Source organism: Salarias fasciatus, chromosome 8 (assembly GCF_902148845.1).
Source record: "Salarias fasciatus chromosome 8, fSalaFa1.1, whole genome shotgun sequence".
Classification (NCBI taxonomy): domain Eukaryota; kingdom Metazoa; phylum Chordata; class Actinopteri; order Blenniiformes; family Blenniidae; genus Salarias; species Salarias fasciatus.
This window is the reverse complement of record NC_043752.1, coordinates 18497323-18515819: the sequence shown is the minus strand read 5'-3', so window position 1 is coordinate 18515819 and position 18497 is coordinate 18497323. Positions and strand designations below refer to the sequence as shown.

The 18497-nt window shown below is 48.4% G+C and overlaps 1 protein-coding gene across 2 annotated transcripts; it reads left to right on the top strand.

Moving 5' to 3' along the window:
- Window positions 1–291: 291 nt before the first annotated feature.
- baiap2l1a (BAR/IMD domain containing adaptor protein 2 like 1a) lies at window positions 292–18208 on the top strand. Of its 2 annotated transcripts, XM_030097863.1 has the most exons (14): window positions 292–527; window positions 1755–1830; window positions 1976–2062; window positions 7220–7281; window positions 7941–8012; window positions 8843–8977; window positions 10347–10499; window positions 10586–10726; window positions 11052–11175; window positions 11255–11468; window positions 13932–13988; window positions 14080–14263; window positions 16676–16716; window positions 16808–18208. In XM_030097863.1, exons 1-14 carry the CDS (start codon window positions 477–479, stop codon window positions 16878–16880), a joined length of 1470 nt encoding a protein of 489 aa, XP_029953723.1. In that variant the 5' UTR covers window positions 292–476; the 3' UTR covers window positions 16881–18208. The 2 variants fall into 2 exon arrangements, with proteins under 2 accessions (XP_029953723.1, XP_029953724.1); XM_030097864.1 differs by lacking the exon at window positions 16676–16716.
- The last annotated feature ends 289 nt before the right edge of the window (window positions 18209–18497 follow it).

Genomic DNA, 18497 nt, shown 5'->3' with positions numbered 1-18497 from the left:
GTTTAAATACGTCATGCCTGTTTGACTTTTTTTTTTTTTAATCAAACATGAGTCATCACTTCATGTCTGTAAATGTTGACGACTGAGAAACTTTCATGGATAAAACGCTCCTCCCTCCCTCTGTCTCCGCCTCCGCCGCGCCTCCCGGCCTCAAAGACCCTCGGCGTCCCTCGGCGTCGCTCGGCTTCTCTCGGCTCCGCTCGGCTTCACTCGGCTCCGCTCGGCTTCTCTCGGCGTCCGTCGGTGTCCCGGGCAGGCTGACAGCAGCCAGTCAGTCACAGTCAGTCCGTCAGGGAGTGAGTGCGTCTCTCGCCGGCCGCGGAGCGTCCGTCCGCAGCAGTCAGGCTGCAGACCCGGAGCAGGACCGGCTTGTTTGGGATTTATTGTCGGGAGAGAGTGACCACCTGGATTACCATTTTATTTACTGTTGTTTTTGTGTAATAAGATTTATTTGGGAGGAGACTCACGCTGCCATCATGTCTCGGACTCCGGGTGATGTGAGCAAGCTCACAGAAAGTACCTACAAGGTGAGTGGGACTTTATTTATTGCTTTTTCATTGTATTGTTGATTAATATTTCATATTTAAATGAGTTTCCGCGTTGTATGGCAAGCCAATACAATTTTATTCATGTCACGTTTTTTTTTTTTTTTTAAAAGAAAGAAAATTCATAAGTTTAATTCCTTTTTATTGCCCTTTATACAGAGGACCACTTGTTTTTATGCTTAAAAAAAATCTGATAATCCAATGAAGTATTTTGTTGTTTACAAGTGAAAGAAAGCTCACAAGAGGGACACTCCCTTTCAGTTACTGTCAGTATTGGCAATAAATCACAGTGAAGCACACTGGTGTTCCTGTCTGTGTGGAAAGTTTTACCCATGCAGCCACTCAGTCAGTGGATATCAACAGGCCTGATCTGATGTGGTCAGTCATTTCATTTGATCATGCATCAAATCCTGGTCTGACTTGATCTCATCAGGTTAATTGATAAACAGTGTGCTCGTCTTTAGGTGCTCCTGCTCTCAAAAGAAAAGTTTTATTGCTTGGTATTTAGCTTGATTGAAGGGTAAAGTTGTGTTTTCTTTTGTTGAATGGTTTCGCAACACAAACAGAGAGAGAGAGAGAGAGAGAGAGAGAGAGAGAGAGAGAGAGAGAGTCATACCTGAGGTTGACAGCATGCCACAGTTTCAGCTGGGAGGGAGACAACCAGAAATGAAGGAACCAGTTTCCCTGTTTTTCCTCCTTGCTCTGCTCCCTTCTTGTTCTCCCATGTAAAGCCATACCTGGCCTTGCATTGTTCCACTGAGGGTGTGCCAGGGGAATAGAGACAGGGAGGTGAGCAGTGCCCGATTTCAATAGAGAGAGGAAAGAGAGGGGGATGAGGTTCACGCTGCAAATAGCTGCCTGCCACTTTGTGTGGGACTTCGCTCTCTTCCAGGGAGTTGCTCCGCAGCATACGTGAGGGGTCAAGTTAAAGATTGAAAGTTTTATTGTTCTCACATGCTGATATTTATAGAGCAACAGCACAAACACTTGCACTTGTTTTCACCCACTTGTTTTCACTTTTTCCGCCCACTCCCACAAAAACAGCCTCATGAGCTTCAACTGTACCTGGAAAATCCCTGCTTCGGCTTTTTTATAAACATAAATTAGAGATGGTTTTGAGGAAGCGAGAGAGTGAGTGAGTGCCTTTTGAAAAGCCTTGTGAAACGCTGTAATTACCGGTGGTTTAAGTGTCTGTGCTCCCTGTTGCAGAATGTGATGGAACAGTTCAACCCCGGCCTGAGGAACCTGGTCATCCTCGGCAAGAACTATGAGAAATCCGTCACAGGTGAGCCCGGCTCCCAGCCTCACACGGGACTCAGCACACCTCGGTCTCATTGGAGCATCGGTGTTGACAGCAGCTCACATTCCTTCATTTCTAAAGTAGTCTTGCTTGAAATGTAACTTGCGGCTGCCTCTCTCTCCCCGCGCAGCCATGATTCTCTCCGGGAAGGCCTACTTTGATGCGGTGTCGAAGATCGGGGAGAACGCCATTGTGTCTCCGGTCTCCAGAGAGCTGGGTGAGTCTCCAGCCGGTCCGGCTTCAGTCCGGCTGTCAGCGAGCGAAATCCCGGAGGACCCTTCACTGATCTGATTCCTCCAGCTGTAGAAACGCAGAGGAGCAGCAGCCGCCTCACAAAGTGGAGAAAACAGACCAGTCTGCACAGTTAAAGCTAATTCTTTGCAGCAAATGACCTAAAAACCCGTCAGTCTCGCGACGTTTACCCAGAAACTGCTCTAATCTCCCACCAGGGCGTCTCGTGCCACTAGCTTGTTGTTGTCTTTTTAGGGAAATGAAGCAAATGTCATATATCTTACAAATGATTAACACTCAGAGGTGTTGGCGTAATATTTGTGTCACCTTTGGTCAAGGCCGGGATGGTTCGTTTCCGCCGCTGAGACGTGTTTTCGAGCTGACGTCACGGTGGAGAAGTGGTTCGCACTGCTGGGCTGAACCAGATTTTGTTTCTGGGGGTGCCCTGGTTCAACGCCCGAGGGAAATAATCATATTCTGCATGTAAAGTCCATGCCACACGTCCGTCAATTACACAAACAGGAGGAAATAAGTGAAAGTGAGCCCTGGAGCCCGGCAGGAGCAGGATTCTCTCTCTCTCTGGCTGAAGCGCTGCCTCCTCTCTCCAGGTTGTTTTTCATCCATATCGTGACTCATCTCCAATTATTCTATTAGTGCTAAAATTCAGAGCTGGCCTACTTCGTCCCGATCGTCGTCATGCAGCCCCGCTGCCATTCATCAGGTTGCTGCGTCGCTCTTTAACGCACAAATGAACAAATTGGCCTCAGTTTGATGCGACGGGCAGGAAATCGGAGCAGGATGGTGAAAGAAAAGATAATCTCTCTCATTTTATAGACTTTTTTTAAAATAAAAAACCACGAGTGGCGTCAATCTGAGCCAGTTCTTCTTCTGTTTTGAGCTTCTGGAATACTTGAGGTTAGAAATGTCAGACAACTCTCTGAACATGAGCAGGAATGAAAGCAGGAAGAGTCTATTTCAGATTTCCTCTCTGACTCCACGCTCACTGGCTTCTTTTTAACTCTTTGAATCTGATAAAATGGAGTTGTTCAGATGTTAAACAGGTTCGACCAAACAATATTAAAATTCCTCGGACTTGAAATCCTTCACGGGTGAGAAGCTTTCGGTTGTTCCGTCGTATCAGCAGCAGGTTGATTCAGCTCCACTCTATTCTGCATTCAGCACGGAGACATTTCAGTGCGCCGCTCAGAGACATTCCTCGCCGTGACGTTACGTCACGCCGATCACGTCTGCTGAGCCACACCTGTCAGCGAACAATGGCTGCATTTTATTGCTTCATTAAATCCGATGTTCTTGTTTCCCGGTTGTCTGATGCTAATGTCACCACATTCCAAAACACCTGAGCTGAAATGGATGGAGTCACGACAAGCTGCATTCTGAACGCTCAGCGTCCATCCAGCAGAAATGGCGGCGAGGCACTGTTTGACCGTCCCGAGCAGGGCGCCGGGCTCAGCAGCCATTCCTGGACTGCCTGGAATAGACGGCGGCGCGGTGTGAATTCTCTCACCCGCCGCAGTGCGTGGAGCAGCAAACACACTGAGCAAACAGGCGGACAGGAGAGGCCGTCTTCCCACCGCCGAGCCGCCGGCCTCCGTCCCTCCGTCCCTCCGTCCCTCTGTCCTCCGCCGCCTCTTTACAGGGTTTATGCCTGTTTACCGCTGACTGGGTTCAGTCTGGCGTCGTCTCTGGCACGGACAGGAACCGGCAAACTGTGCATTGTTTACTCTCATGTCGTTTTGTGCTCGGACTTCAGTGCAGACGTGTTTCTCTGAAGTGGTAGACTGTCTTTCTGTGTGCTGTAAAAAGCTTGTGCGTCACCGCGGTTGGCAGGTATTTGCAGAAAGCTGCCGAGGCGTCCGTGCTTCTGTTTCCAGACCACAGTCTGACTGGATTTGAAGGGTGAAGACTTCACTCTGCCGCCAGAGAGAAAACTCAATGGAAGCACGTGTCGGTGTGTCTCTTCTCTGTGTTTATGCTCAAAAAGCAGCAGTGGACTGTTGATGATGGGGAGCAGCTTGTTGCTGTGCGTCCTCCGATGGATTCATATGCATCAGCTGGACTCCGCAGGGAGCCGCCGCTCCGCTCCGAGAGGCAGCAGGTATTGATGGACCGAAAGTGTTGGTGGAGAATGAATACCAGGAGCCCCAGCCCTTCCACCTTCCACCCCCTCTCCGCTCTGCTCGCCGAGCCTCAGTCCAAATTGTTTTTCTCAAATATTGAAGCACGCTGTCAGCAGGAGAGCGGCGGTAATGTCAGCCGGGGTGTTTCTCCGGCGGCTCTCCGGGCCGCCGAGTGCCTCCAGTCGATAGCTTCTCTCACAGCTTTTTGGCTTTTTGAAAGGAGGCATTTCCTCTGAAGGCTGCTTGATGCTGTACCCGGTAGGACTGGCTGACATTTCAAACATCTGGCCCGACCGCCACTTCACAGGATGGCTCTGCTCTCTGGAAACGACCCGGCGCTGAACCACCCACTTCTCTTAACCGGCACGGCATCGGCCGAAACGCCTCCCAAACGCCTGAAAGCGTCTGAAAGGAGCGAGACGATCACAAACCCTTTCTCAAATGCCAGGGCGGACAGTTTTATTCTGGAGTTTACACACACACGCGTGTCCCAACACGCCGTTTCACATCTCATCCTGCGCGATTACCCTGTCACAGCAGGCGAGACACAAGCTGAGGTTAGAAAAGCGTCGGCGTGCCAAACCTCCATCACTTAGGCATCAGAAAACTGAGACACAGCAGAGTATCTGTTATTATTATTCTATTATCCAACTTTTAAAGCCACTTGAAGCTGAATTGAGATTTATCGGGACGCGTTTGGCCTTCAGAGCGCTCGTGGTGAATGATGTGACGGGCCGAGTGTAACGGCGGCTCATCGTTCCGCGTTAAGGCAGCTGTCGCTGCTATCGATCGGCGGGAAACGCATCGGCTGTGCCGAACGGCGGTCCAGACAAATCCCAGACATCACCCTGACGCAGACTGGGAGAGAGGCTGCTCTCACCGGATAATCGATGGATAATGTCTGACTGGTGGAGGAAATGAGAGGAAACCAGATGATCGACTGATCAGAAAAGTATTAATCATGGCTCAGTCTGTGGTCTGTCTGTCTGCTGGTCTCTGTTGGAGTTTTTTTGCGTCTCGGTCTTCTTGAACGCATCAGATGACAGCGTCCTTACTCAGATCTTTTTGAGCAATGGAGGAAAAACACAGCCGGCTGTTGAAACCCTTCATGTTTTGGAACGGTGGCCTGTGAGTGAAGGCTTCAGGAGACAGAGGTGCGTTAAAGAGCAGACATGATCCGTCATCGTCATCATCATGTGGGATTCATCATTAACCACCCTGACGTCACCGTCCAGGGAGCGTCCTCCGCCTCCAGGCCCCGCCTCCCTGGATCATGGATCATTGGATCCTGACTCGGTTCGGAGGCGTCTCTGGATGGTCACGGTCCACCCCCTGAAGGCTCCCCCTGGACTGCGGCCGACTGACCAGCCGGGCAGCGAGCGACCGGGATCCGCGCTCGTCCTCGTAAAATGTCAGAGTGTGTTTCATCTGGTCGTAACGCGCAGCGCGTCCCATAAACCAGAGCATGGGCCCAGCCTTTATGGTAATGAGTCATAGTCCAGCTGCGTGAATCAGAGATGATGGATTTTCCACGACATCATCCGACCTGCAGCGACCTGTGGAGGCGAGACGCAGGCGGAGATCCGGCCTGGTCTTATCTTTTCTTAACTTTTCTTGAAAGGGAACAAATCAGCAGAGAGAGGCGAGAAGATGAGATGAGATGAGATAAGCTGAGAAGAAGCCGCCGTGTGTTGTTGTTGTTGTTCCTGAAGTGAAACCATAGATGTTGTGGGCAGGTCTAGAGTCCCCGTTCAGCACCCGCTCCTCTCACACCGAGGAGAAAATAATAATTCAAGTGTCAGATCTCCAGCGAAGTGGCGTCTGCACCAGCTCCGCTTTACCCTTCACTCCTGCGAGCGAGCGAGCGAGCGAACGAGTGCGGCATTTACCTCAGTCAGCCGGGCGTTCACACCTCCATCACCCCAAAGGTGAAGCCTGCAGGCGTACAATGGCCTCTTTGAACCTGCCTCCACACACACACACACACACACTCAGCTCCTCAGCCTGTCCAGTCTGTTGTTGCCACTGTACAAACAGCCCCCCTCCCCCTCCCTCCCCCTCCCCCTCCCCCTCCCCCTCCACCCGCTCCGCCACCCCGACGTATGAAACACAAAGGCGGCCTTTACCAGTACGTTCTGGTGACCTTCAGAGGGCAATGTTGTTGTAGCGGATCAGACGTCCAGCGCCGCCCCGGCGGCTCGCTACATGTGTTTTTCCCTGTAAGTGGCGGCGCGTGGCGAGGAGTGTCAGGTGGACGCATGTGAAGTGGCGTTAAGAGAAAACAGACACCTGTGTTTTTTTTTCTTGACTCCATTCTGGAGGTGTTGAAACCCCCGAGCGTTTGGACGTCAGCGCGGTCCAGATTTGACTCCTAGCAGGGGGGGGAAACAAAAAGGCCACGTGCTGCGTGCGCTCTTTGCAGGTTTGACCAGAAGGCCGTGTCCTGTAGTAAACCTGGAGTCTAGATCTCACCCCATTGTGCCGGAGGTGGCTGCATAAACCGCTACGGCGCCCTTCTGTTGACAGGACTGCCTCGCGCCCTTTGTTTCCCGTCCACGCCGTAGGTGAGCGTGAATGGAGACTGTTCTGCGTCCGACGCCACAATGCCAGAACGCTTCAGAGAGATTACTTATTGACAGCTGTTCAAACACTGGCAGCAGATAAGTCATCTGGAAAATATGGGCTGTAAAGATGAGTTTGAGGCTCGGCGAAAAGAAAGTTACAAGCTCCCCGTCACACACACACACACACCTGTACGACGGAGCGTCTTTAAAACACTGCAAACACACTCACCAGAGACCTCCAGTTCACCTGACAAGCATGAAAGGTTAAAGGTTAAACGTGTTTCCAGATTTTTTTGGACGTGAGGAAGTCGTACCATCTTCCGAGCTTCAGCCTATCGGCTCGTCTTCCAGGCCAATGCCGCACATTTCACTTCCCTGCCAAGCGATACCAGCCTGATAAGGCCGTACGCACGTCCCTAATAAACTCTGGTATGCTTCCAGGCGTGGTCCTCATGGAGATCGCAGAGGCCCACAGGAAGGTCTACTACGAGCTGGAGGAGAACGTAAGTAGATCTGACAACGCTGTAAATGTGGTCAACCGTTCCCAGAACTGTGTTTATTCTGCCTTCATCTGTGTGAATAAAAACTGTTAAATAATGATTATAATAATAACTATAAATACAGATATATATCACGCCGCCGCCGTGAGCGCCCTGCCGATCCCCTCACGACAGACCGAGGCGGGGCGTCTGCAGACGTTTGACCCCCACGACCCCCGCGGCTCATTCCGTTCATTCTGGAGAGCTGAAGATCTCGGTGAGCCGAGAGGTGGAGGAAGGCTCGAGGGGGGTGGAGACGCCACGCTGTGCGGCTGACCCCGGGGTCGGACGCTTCGCATGCCGGCTGACGAGAAGCAAACCGGCGCTTAGAGTCGAGACACGAGTGAAAATCAATCCTGTTTCAAGTACCCCCCCCCCCCCACTGCCCCCTCCACCCCCCCGCCAGGTCACGTTTTATCTCCCAGAGGTGGAAGTTGTAAATCTTTAACCTTAACAAGCTGATAAGCGGCGGTGGGCGGGAGGACAAACGTCGTCACTGGACTCCTGCAGGCCTCCGTCCATCAGCAGACATGTGACTGGAGCATGCTAACGCTGCAGCTAATGTCAAGTGTGTGTGTGTGTGTGTGTGTGTGTGTGTGTGTGTGTGTTTCTGGTCTCTGCAGTTCAAGAGATTCCAGAGAGAGATCATCACAGAGCTGGAGAAGAAGACAGAGATGGATGTGAAGTACATGAACGTAAGTGTTTGAACTGTGAAGAGATGCTGAAAAACGCAAAAGAACGTCAGCAGAGGAAATAAAATCAGCTTTCACTGATCAGCACAAGAGCACCTCATTCATATTTATTACACACTGTCATAAATGTAAAAAAAAAAAAACACGCAATTTTACAGACAGAAGGGTTTAATATTTAGGAAATAACAATTGAATAATAGTTTTTCTTATAAAATCTTTTCTCTTTTTTTAAACACAATTGCTTCTTTTCAAAAAAGAAAAACATTCTTACATCCTTAGTATTTTTACCAGAAAATTTTTGGATTCTTTACATTATATCATCAGAAATATTTTTTTTTATCGTTGCAGTGTAGATTTATTTCTAACTTATTAATAAATCTGGATATTTACTTCATCCAGTCTTAATTGTTTATTTTTTCCTGCTTTATTTTCTTATTTGACTTTTTGTCTGTTTAATTGACTAAATATTTCAATATCATTAACTAAATAGCTCATAGCTTATCTTTTGCTTTCTTGTATTTAAATAATGCTTTTTTTTTTTTATAAATACCATTGTCCTTATTATCATACTAATATTTCTGTTTTTGGTGACTCATATCCTGTCAATGTCAATATTTCTGATTCAGTGTGTGTATGCATGTTTTGTTTCTTTGGTTTTAGGGATATTTGAGGTGTGAAAGTGACTGATTGATGGATTCATGAATTCCTTTTATTGACTGATTGATCATCTGTCACACCACCTGCGTTCATACAAACGTGTTTACCTGTTTTAACCGTGTGTGTGTGTGTGTGTGTGTGTGTGTGTGTGTGTGTGTGTGTGTGTGTCTCTGCAGGCCACCTTTAAGCGCTACCAGTCGGAGCACAAGATGAAGCAGGACTCTCTGGACCGCTCTCAGCTGGACCTGAAGAAGCTGCGCAGGAAAAGCCAGGGGAAGAACTCGTCCAAGTACGAGATCCGGGAGAACGAGGTGAGGCCTGACGCGGAACACTTTGTGTTTCCTCTGGATGTTTGAGGCTCTGTGTCATGAAATTCTTGCACTGTGGTGTCTGAGAGAGGAGCATGACAGCCGTATGATTTATGTGACGGAGTGCGGAGCTTCAGCTGTCTTCCGTCTCTTTGTTGTTTTTTTTTTTTTTTCTTTACATAAGGCCCAGTTTGACCATTGCACTATGTGTCAATGTGTTTATCAGCTTCACACCTCCCATGCTGCACACGCCCGAATTTCCACAAACGTGGGCGTTTCATGCAGTCACGGTTTCGGGCGGCGATAAGACGGCTCTTATCCGATAAGTCGTGATAAAGATTGACGAAATATCCCAAACTGGTCACATCAGTGAGTAAACTCTGGATGTTGCGAAAGGCTGCTGAAGTGTGAAGGAGACGGTAGTTCTCTTTCATAACATCTGTCAACTATTGACCCCAAACTGGAGACGACATGACCCCAGTATGTCACAATAATCCCCACAGACTGGGAAATGCTGTTTCTTCTTCTGGCGCTTCTTTGAGCGCCACAGAAAAGGCAGATAAAGACCAGATGCCTGCTTGGATGATGAACGTGGGGACCCCTCCTCCCTCAGAACCTCCTTTTTTCATTATCTGATGAAATGATATTTGTGGAGTAGAGGGGAGACGAGCCTCGCCGCCTTGGCTCTCTAATAATGGCGTGTTAGCCTGGAATAAGGCGCCGCTGATGAACCGGGTCCCGCCTGTCTGCGCTCCCGCCGCTCGCCCAGAATCCCGCCAATTATACGCGGTTGAAATGGGAAATGAAGAGCCTTGATTCAACCGGCGAGAGAGACACACGGCGAGGAGCGAAATGAGAGCAGACCGTCGGGTGCAGTCTTTGACAAAGGCTACTTTAGAATCGCCATGGCAACCTGAGGAAAATGGAAGTGATGGGAGGAGGGGGGGGGGGGGGGGGGGGGGGGGTGTAGAATGGAGTGACGGAGGAAAGGTGGAGATGTTTCAGAAACACTCTGAGTCTCTGTGGGGGACGAGCGTCTCTCAGGCCCCCCCTCAGAGAGGAGGCTGATCCAGGAGCAGCAGGTGACCCACATAAACCGCAGAGTTTGATTACGGAGCTGATTAGAGCCTTGATTTGCTCATTTGTTCGGTATTTAACCCGAACGTGCCGTCTGGAGTCGACGGTCCAGAGCGGCTGCTCGCGCTGGCAGCTCCGGCTCTGTCCTCACACTCTGCCAGTAAACAGGATCAAAGTTTTTCTTTTTATTACGTTGATAAGAGCCGCACAGTGCAGGTGGTCCAGAACAGTTCAAGCAAATCAATGTGTCTGTTCATGTTGCAGTTGTTTAGTTGTTATTGTTTGCTTCCTGCAGTACTTGGAGACGATCTCGTGCCGCCAGATGGACATGCAGAAGTTCATCGCCGACGGCTGCAAAGAGGCGCTGCTGGAAGAGAAGAGGCGCTTCTGCTTCCTGGCAGACAAACACTGCATGTTCTCCTACCAAACCAGCAACTTCCACGAGAAGGTAAGGCGGCGGCGGCGGCGTCTCCACGCGGGTACGGGTCTCCCCCCGCCACGGGATGCTGAGCACCGGCTCTCCTGAACCTCCAGGCCAAGGAGGTGCTGTCCCTGAGGCTGCCCGGCTGGCAGGAGAAGTGCAGCGACGTCAGCCAGGTGCCGGACACGGTGGCCACCATGATCGAGAAGCTGTCCACCCCGGAGCAGTCCCCACAGGTCCAGCACTACAACAGAGTGAGTCCCCGCCCGGGGAAAATCACCACCGATCTGAAAGATCCTGAAAGATCTCACACTCTGAGAAACTTATCGTACAGCAACCAAAGCATGGAGAAAACACGGCCTTTATCTCGGTACTTGTAGCTTATCTGGCAGAGGTTTTGTTATCAGATGAGGCTGTTTTGTGAGCTTGTCGGGGCTCACTAACAGGCCATCAGCACATCTTTACATGCTGCTGATGTTTCTGTTTATTGCTCTGTAGGAGGAACGCAACATTCCAGTTACGAACGACCTGTTGCACATAGAAAATCTCACGTTTCTCTGCTCTGATCTCGTTGAACAGAACAACGTGGGCTCTGTGGTTCCTCCGCCAGCCCCACCGCTGAAGGCCCAGACCAGTCCGCTGGCCAATATGTTCAACCCGGAGATCAGGTCTCCACTCAGCTCCTCCTTAGACCGCAACTCAGGTAAAGATGGCCGCTCTGAAACACAGAGGCCGGTGTCACGGTGCGGCTCAGGCGACGTTATCGCGCTCTTTGCCTCCAGACCAGGGCAGCCTCGGAGAGTGCAGCTTGTCCAGGTCCACGTCTCAGTCGTCTGGACTCAACATGAGCAGGAGGTCGAGGGTCAGGACCATCTTCCCCCACACGGCGGGCAACAACAGCACGCTGCTGAGCTTCGACCATGGCGACATTATCACCCTGCTGCTCCAGGAGGAGAAGGACGGCTGGCTGTACGGAGAGCTGGAGCGGACACAGCAGTGAGTCTTTCTCTACTGTTTACATGGGACTTTTTATTCCTCTATAAATGCAAATGAAGCTGAATTCTGCTCTAAAATGACCATGTAAACGCCTTTATTCAGAATCAAGTTTAAATCCAAACAGACCGACAAGTTTATTCTCCTTTAGAAGTGGAATTATATGCTAATTATATGCTAATTAGGCGCGACTTCACTCTGGTCGTACTGCGCATGCTCCGTCGTGATGACGCAATATTCCAAGATGGCGGCCCGCGGGCCGCGTTTCGACTCGTGTGGAGACGATTTATTTAACGGCAGTTTAAAAGAACTGGATGCAATGAAACGAGCGGATGGACTGGTGCTTAACAACGCGGACATTTTGGAGCGGTAGCGTCAAAGTTAATCGAGAAAAAAAGACGAGAAAAACTCTGTTTACTTCCGGGAGACGTCAGTACGTCACAGCCGCCCCGTCCAATCAGAACGCTTCGTAGACCCCGGTGTGAGGGACAATATGAATATATATCTGAATTAAGAATAAACCAGAATAAACCAATTCCGATTTCAAAAACAATCTGTAACCACACTCACTGTGGCTGATGGAGAAATACTGATGAATTTACACACTTTTCACAGTATCTGATCAGTCTGCTCTGCTCTGTCAACATATCTTTACACTGCGTTACCCAGCTGGAGCAGTGCTGTAAATGATCCATGGGGAAAAGTCAGGGTTCACCCTGGGCAGGCCGCTAGTCCGTCCCAGAGCAAACACAGACGGCCGAGCAATCACGCACATTCTGATCCACACACACCTTTATTCTGGCGCCAATAATAGAGACACATTATGGAAAAGTTTATATTTTATGCAGTATCTTTTTTTTTTTCTTAATCTGTAAAAGTTGAAAATCCTTTTGAATGAAATGCCTGTGTGAAGACAGTTTCCCAAACCCTTTAATCACAAAACAAGCTGAGAAAATCCCAACAAAATATAAGAAAATACAACAGAATGTGAAAAAAACAGACAAGAAAAAACGATCTTGTTTGTTTGGAAAAGCCCAAACAAGTGTGACACACAGGAAGAAGTTTGAAATAGTCAGAAATAAAATCCTGCAGTGATGGCGGGCCAGTCTGGCTTCCTCTCTGTTTCTAATCAAAGTTTTCGCTGTGCAGGAAGAGCTGGATAAAACTTCATCTCTGATGCCACAAAGCCTCCGGTGTTTGATAAAAACTCCCCAAACACATTAATGAGCTGCTTTATTTATCTGGATTTCCACTTCGCCCTGGGAGACGCTTGTTAAGCAGCAGTGGCCAGCTGAGTTACAACTTCAAGCCACACGTTCGGCTTCTCTTTGTACAAACTGCCTTTCTTTTTAACAGAGAATGATTTCAACAAGAAAGGGGTTCGCTTTGGTGTTTTTGTGGAGGTATAAATGCAAACAGCAAACGTGTGAAAGTGTATCGGCTTCAGCAGTCAGTTCCTCGGTGCACACACACACACACGCACACACAGGTGGAGATGTACCTTGTGTGTCGCAGGCGTCTGTCCACATAGCTCAGGTGGCAGTACGAGTTTGTGTTTTCTTTAATGCGTCCCTGCGCTGATGCTCCATGCCTGGAAGCACAGAGTATGAAAGGTATGTTCTACATGACAGTCATAAAGCTTCAGCCCTCCATATCTCTCTGTCTGCAACCCGTTAAACTCTGCAGCACACACACACACACACACCAGGGACATCTATGTTCCAGTCCACTGCCGTGCAGTCGACTGTATGCTTTTGAGGGAACACTGCACCTGTAAACCACAAATTATTGTCATTTTCAGCTCCTTTCCACATCAATTAGCACTCATAATCCCAGATTACGGGGAGCTTTACAGCTCTGTTAAATGTTTTAACGCTCCCTGCCTTTAAAGACGCGAGTGTGTGTGTGTGTGTGTGTGTGTGTGTGTGTGTGTGTGTGTGTGTGTGTGTGTGTGTGTGTGTGTGTGTCACTGTGTGGCCGAAGTGGCTTTAAATGCAGTCAGCGGCGGCTTTGAAGAGGACGACATGTTGGGATAAATCGCGGTACATTCTGTTTCTTAGCAACAAATCCAGCCCGCCGGTCCGATAAGCCGTGCTTCTCCTTCAGATGTGACTTGGAGGCGACTCCTCGGTCTTTGTGGAGGAAATCTTTCCCTCTGTCTTACATTCTGCGTCTGAATCTAGTGTCTTTCAGGGAAATGAAACTGGTGCTGGTGCGCCTCCCAAACTCTGGACAAACAGATTAATACTTTTTGTTTACACTCATAATGAGCCGTTTGTCGTTTTCAGTCGAGCTGAGGAATTTAATGATGAGAGAAATGGTCCAACATGGTCGCAAAAAAACTCTACTTGCTTCTTAGATGTAGAAACTGCAGCAGAATAATGTTATAAAATAGTTTGTGTGTGTGTGTGTGTGTGTGTGTGTGTGTGTGTGTGTGTGTGTGTGTGTGTGTGTGTGTGTTCTCAGGCGAGGCTGGTTTCCCTCCTCCTACTGCAGACCCTGCTCCGACGCCACATCAAACAGGTGAGGACTCACAGGCCCGTCGGCCCAGCGGGGAGTCGAACCGGCGCTCCAACTGTGGTGTGTGTGTGTGTGTGTGTGTGTGTGTTGGCAGTAACCTGAGCACCCCGGTGCGCAGCCTGAGCGCGGTCAGTCTGCCGGAGCAGCAGGAGCTGGAGCAGGAGGACGAGGACGGGCCGGTGCTGCTGCCGCCGCCGGACTACAGCGACCACTCCCCGTCCGGCCCCGCCGTCCACTGCGCGCCCTCGCCCTCGCCGTCGCCCTCGCCGCAGAACACGGTCAGTGTCCGCCGCGGCTCTCGTTTTGGGCGGGGTTTCAGAATTGGTCGTTCCATGGGGATGGCTTCCTCCTCCGCCTCCAGGATCGATCCGTCGCTCTACGTTTGTTTTCATCTCACGGTTTTCTTCTTCGCTGGTTTCTTAACTCCGGACCAAACCTTTAACACGGGCTCTTTAACGTACTAACATCGCGGCGTTGGACGGCCTCCTGGCTCAGTTCTGGCCCAGCAGGTTTAATCCTCTGTTCCTGAGCAGATTGCATAACTTACATTTTTATTTCTTAAATAGTGACAGTTGCATAAAGCATTCTGACGCGAAGCAGACGCCTCTTTATCTGGAGGAAAAGTTTTTTTGGTTTTCCAATAAGCACCAAATAAAGGGCTGGATTTTCCAGTTTTTTTTAGGATTACAGTCTGTAAAAACACACCGATCTGGATTCACATCTTCAGGTGTGATTCATGCGTTTAGTTAGAGGAATATTTAACATACTCGCCAGTCCTGTTTTCTTCCATTCTTACAAACCGTCTCTTCTTCTTTGTCTTGCACTCAGAGCTAGTGTTGAACAATAAATGGAAAAAATCAGCCTGATATAAATTGTTTGCTGTATTAGAATAGAATACAGCATCGCTTATTACCATTATACAATATATAATTCAATAAAAAACTAAATGTTACGTGCAAAACTAGTGCAGCCTTCACTCAGGAAGCCTGTGATGTGTAGCACATTTGTAATAAACAAGAATACTTAAAGAATGGAGCTAATGGGACTCACAGATCTCAGCCGGATCTGGATGTCACTGTCCAGCAGTGTCTCAGTGTTGAACCTAAACATGTCTTATCAGCCTCCACACCCAGAAACTCGCCTGGAACCGTATAATAGCCAGTTCCAGGAAATAAACACCAGCGGTTCCCAAAAGGATCTCTGAACCGGAGCCAGATTTTCGTTTCGTCATTCGTCTCTGGGCGAAGGGGAAGTGGTGAGCGGGAGAGGCGTGGGGCCGGCCGGGAGGTGAAGCCAGGTGGAGTTCAGAGGAGAGGCTGCAAGGAGGCGGAGGAGCGAATTACACTGGGAGGCACAGAGCAGGAGGGGGGGCAGACTCAATTTCGTTTTAGTGTCACCTGACGGAGAATGAAGGAGTGTGTTCCCGCTTCCTGCTCCGCCTGCGCCGGACTCTCCGTCCCGTCCTCAGGATCTGCTGCTTCAGGGATTCGGCCGGGGACGAGTCCTCCAACCGCTGCACCCCCGCCCCCCTCCCTCGACTCAGTGTTTTTAAGAGAACAGACCAACTGAAGAGAGGAAATGATGCCAGTTTAGTTTGGGAATAAAATATGTTATAGAGAAGAAATGCACGGAGCTGCGTTCAATCTGACTTCAATGACATTAAATCAAGATTTACCAGGATTTCAACCCTCTGGATGAATTCCGGGCGTGCTAGAGAATGATTTCCCCTCTTTATAGCTGGAAGGATAAACCTTTTCCTTGAGATGGACTCCGTTCAAAGTGTTTGGATCATGAGATGAGTTTTATTTTGATGGTTAAAGGTTAAGTATTTATTACCTGCAGTTGTAATTAAATTCCCAGGAAGTGCGATTACTTGAAGGAAGTGGGTTGAGGAGAGCAGTGGGTTTTAACCAGCTGAATCACTGAGGCTGGTTCTGATTGGAGTCAGATTCTGGTTTTAAATCAACTTTATCGATCTAAAGTAAACTGACAGTATTGGTTATCATCATCATTGAAACTAATCTGAATTGAAGAGTGAAGATACTCTGAATAAAGACTCTTTCTGATGTCAGTTCTAAAATTACAAATGAAAGTTTACTGGAAACTGTAAACAAAGGAGGGCGTGAAGAACTGGCTGCATGTTGACAGACATCTGGATGTAGTCTGCCCCCTAGTGGACGAGTGGGGTAAAGGCGGTTTTCTTTCTTTTAACAACATTTCTGATAAAAAAAAAAAAATACTTCAAATATTTTAAACCAAATATCGTGCAGATATTCAAACTAAAATACTAGATGGATTAAGGATAAGGAATCAGACTGAGGAGACTTTATTGATCAGATCTGATCTGACAGCAGCTGATCTGACATCTTTATTAGATAAAGTCTTCTCAGCTTTGCAGCATTCCCTGAACACAAACAGAATCCCTGGGGCTCATTCCTCAGCTGCTCCATCGCCGCCGCGCTCACTCGGCTCTGCAGACGATAAGGTTTTCATGCGAGTTCCTCTCACCGGCGGTTCTAGATGGACCAGATTCCAGTCTCCCTCTGAGGTCTGAGGCTCGGAGCTCCAATCGGACCAGTTTGTCTGGCCGGCTCCACCTCTCCTGGTGGTGCCCGTGGTGGTGTGTGTTCATGTTTGTCCACTCGCCTCTTCAAGGGTGTCTTTTCTCCTCTGTGTGTTTTTCACAACAGGTTGCTTTAGTCAATGGGACTGCAAAGGCTCCTTTCCTGGGGTGAGTGACCTAACAACACTAACAACGAGGAGCCGCCGCCGCGACGCCCTGACGGCCCGGAGCTTGATGTTTTCCTCTTTTCTCCCTGCAGAGGAGGGAATCCCTTCGCCACGGTGAAGCTGAGGCCGACCGTCACCAATGACAGATCGGCGCCGCTCATCTAACACACAGCGTCAGGAGTTCCGTTTTTATTATTTCCTTCTTATCACCGCTGTTATGCCTTCTGGGGAGTCAGACAACACGGGATCCCCCTTCGACACACTGAATACCCCCGCCCCCCACACCGCCCGGACATCGCTCCGGCCTGCGTGCTCGTCTCGTCCCTCTCAGTAGCGGTCCGCTCTGTGGAAAACACCCACAGCGCCGAATGGAAATCCTGGATTGGGTTTTTCATTTTAAAGAGTTCAGTCCAAAATGAATGATTGGCATTAATCTCTCTGTACTCTGTCAAGCAACCATAAAAACTGAAGATGAAGTTCATAAAACTTTTTTTAAACTAAGAATGGCAGTGAGAGATTTTAGTTTTTCCAGACGCTGTGTTGTTTATATTGCGCTTTTAAAGAAAAAGAGGTTGATTTGCCTGCAGATCATCGTAACGTGTGTCCCGCTCACTTCTCTCTGCAGTTGAAGATTTAAGTCCTCGTTTTCATTTTGGGGTGAACTGTCCCTTTAAAATCTAATATCAGCACAGCTGGGATGAAAAAGTGTTTTAATTCCAGTTCGTGCCAATTGAAGAGCTGTGGATGTAAACTGACCGTGACCTGACACTGAAGAAACAGACCAGCGCCCGGGTTGTCTTCCTGACTTGCCAAAATATATGAATATATTGTTATTTCTATTTTTATTCTTAATTATTGTTGTCTTTTAGGAGGCGTTGTGAGAATGAAGGGAGAGTGATGTGTTGGGAAAAGGGTTTGTCCTTCAAAGTGAGGCAGATATCAGCATGTCACAGTTTTAACAGAGAAGGCTATTTATATAAAGAAAGTTTGTATGAGATATTTAAATAATTACTGATACAGAAGACTGTGCTGCGTTGGTTGTTCCTTTGAAAACAGAGTCCATTGTGCTCGGGCCGAGCCGTGGACCCCACCCTGATTTAGATCTCACCGCTTTACTTTAAATGGGTGGAAGACATTTTGAATTCAGGGGATTACTTCACTAAATAAACTCCACTTGACTCAGCATTGTTGTATGTAGATCCTGTGCACAGTGAGCAACGTCACGACATTCACTGGTAGACATTTGAATTGTAGCTAAATGAAGCAGCCTGTCGTGTGAGATCTACAAAGTATTTACCTTTTTGTGTGGAGGACTATTTTGCCATGTATCTGCTTTACTGAATGAGACGGTTTATTGATCCCCACAGGCCCTGTGATGTAAGTGAAGCCATCGTGCTGAAATAGCTTTCACCACATGCTTTCCTCAGAGTACCTTGACTCTGTGTTGACCAATGTACTCTTTTTTTTTTCTCAATAAAACATGATGAAGTCCACTGTGTTGCTGCTCAGTGATTGTTGTCAGTAATCCCAGCATGTCAGGTGTAGATATCATCACATCTGGTTTGTTAACAAACGCACTGAAAACAGATAGCAGCAATATTGTGTTCATTAGACACTATAATTGAGAATAAATTATCCCTCTGATTATTATTATTATTATTATTATTATTATTATTATTATTATTATTATTATTATTATTATTATTGGCATCACAAACTTCCCTGCACTTATTTCATCACGTTCAACCTGAGTTGACCACTACTCCACAAATTTTCTGCTAT

Excerpts from the sequence above, each read along its gene's own strand:
- baiap2l1a (XM_030097863.1), top strand. The coding sequence starts at position 477 with ATGTCTCGGACTCCGGGTGATGTGAGCAAGCTCACAGAAAGTACCTAC. Across the intron at positions 8,978-10,346 it reads ACGAGATCCGGGAGAACGAG|TACTTGGAGACGATCTCGTG; the intron begins GTGAGGCCTGAC and ends TGCTTCCTGCAG. Across the intron at positions 16,717-16,807 it reads GCAAAGGCTCCTTTCCTGGG|AGGAGGGAATCCCTTCGCCA; the intron begins GTGAGTGACCTA and ends TTCTCCCTGCAG.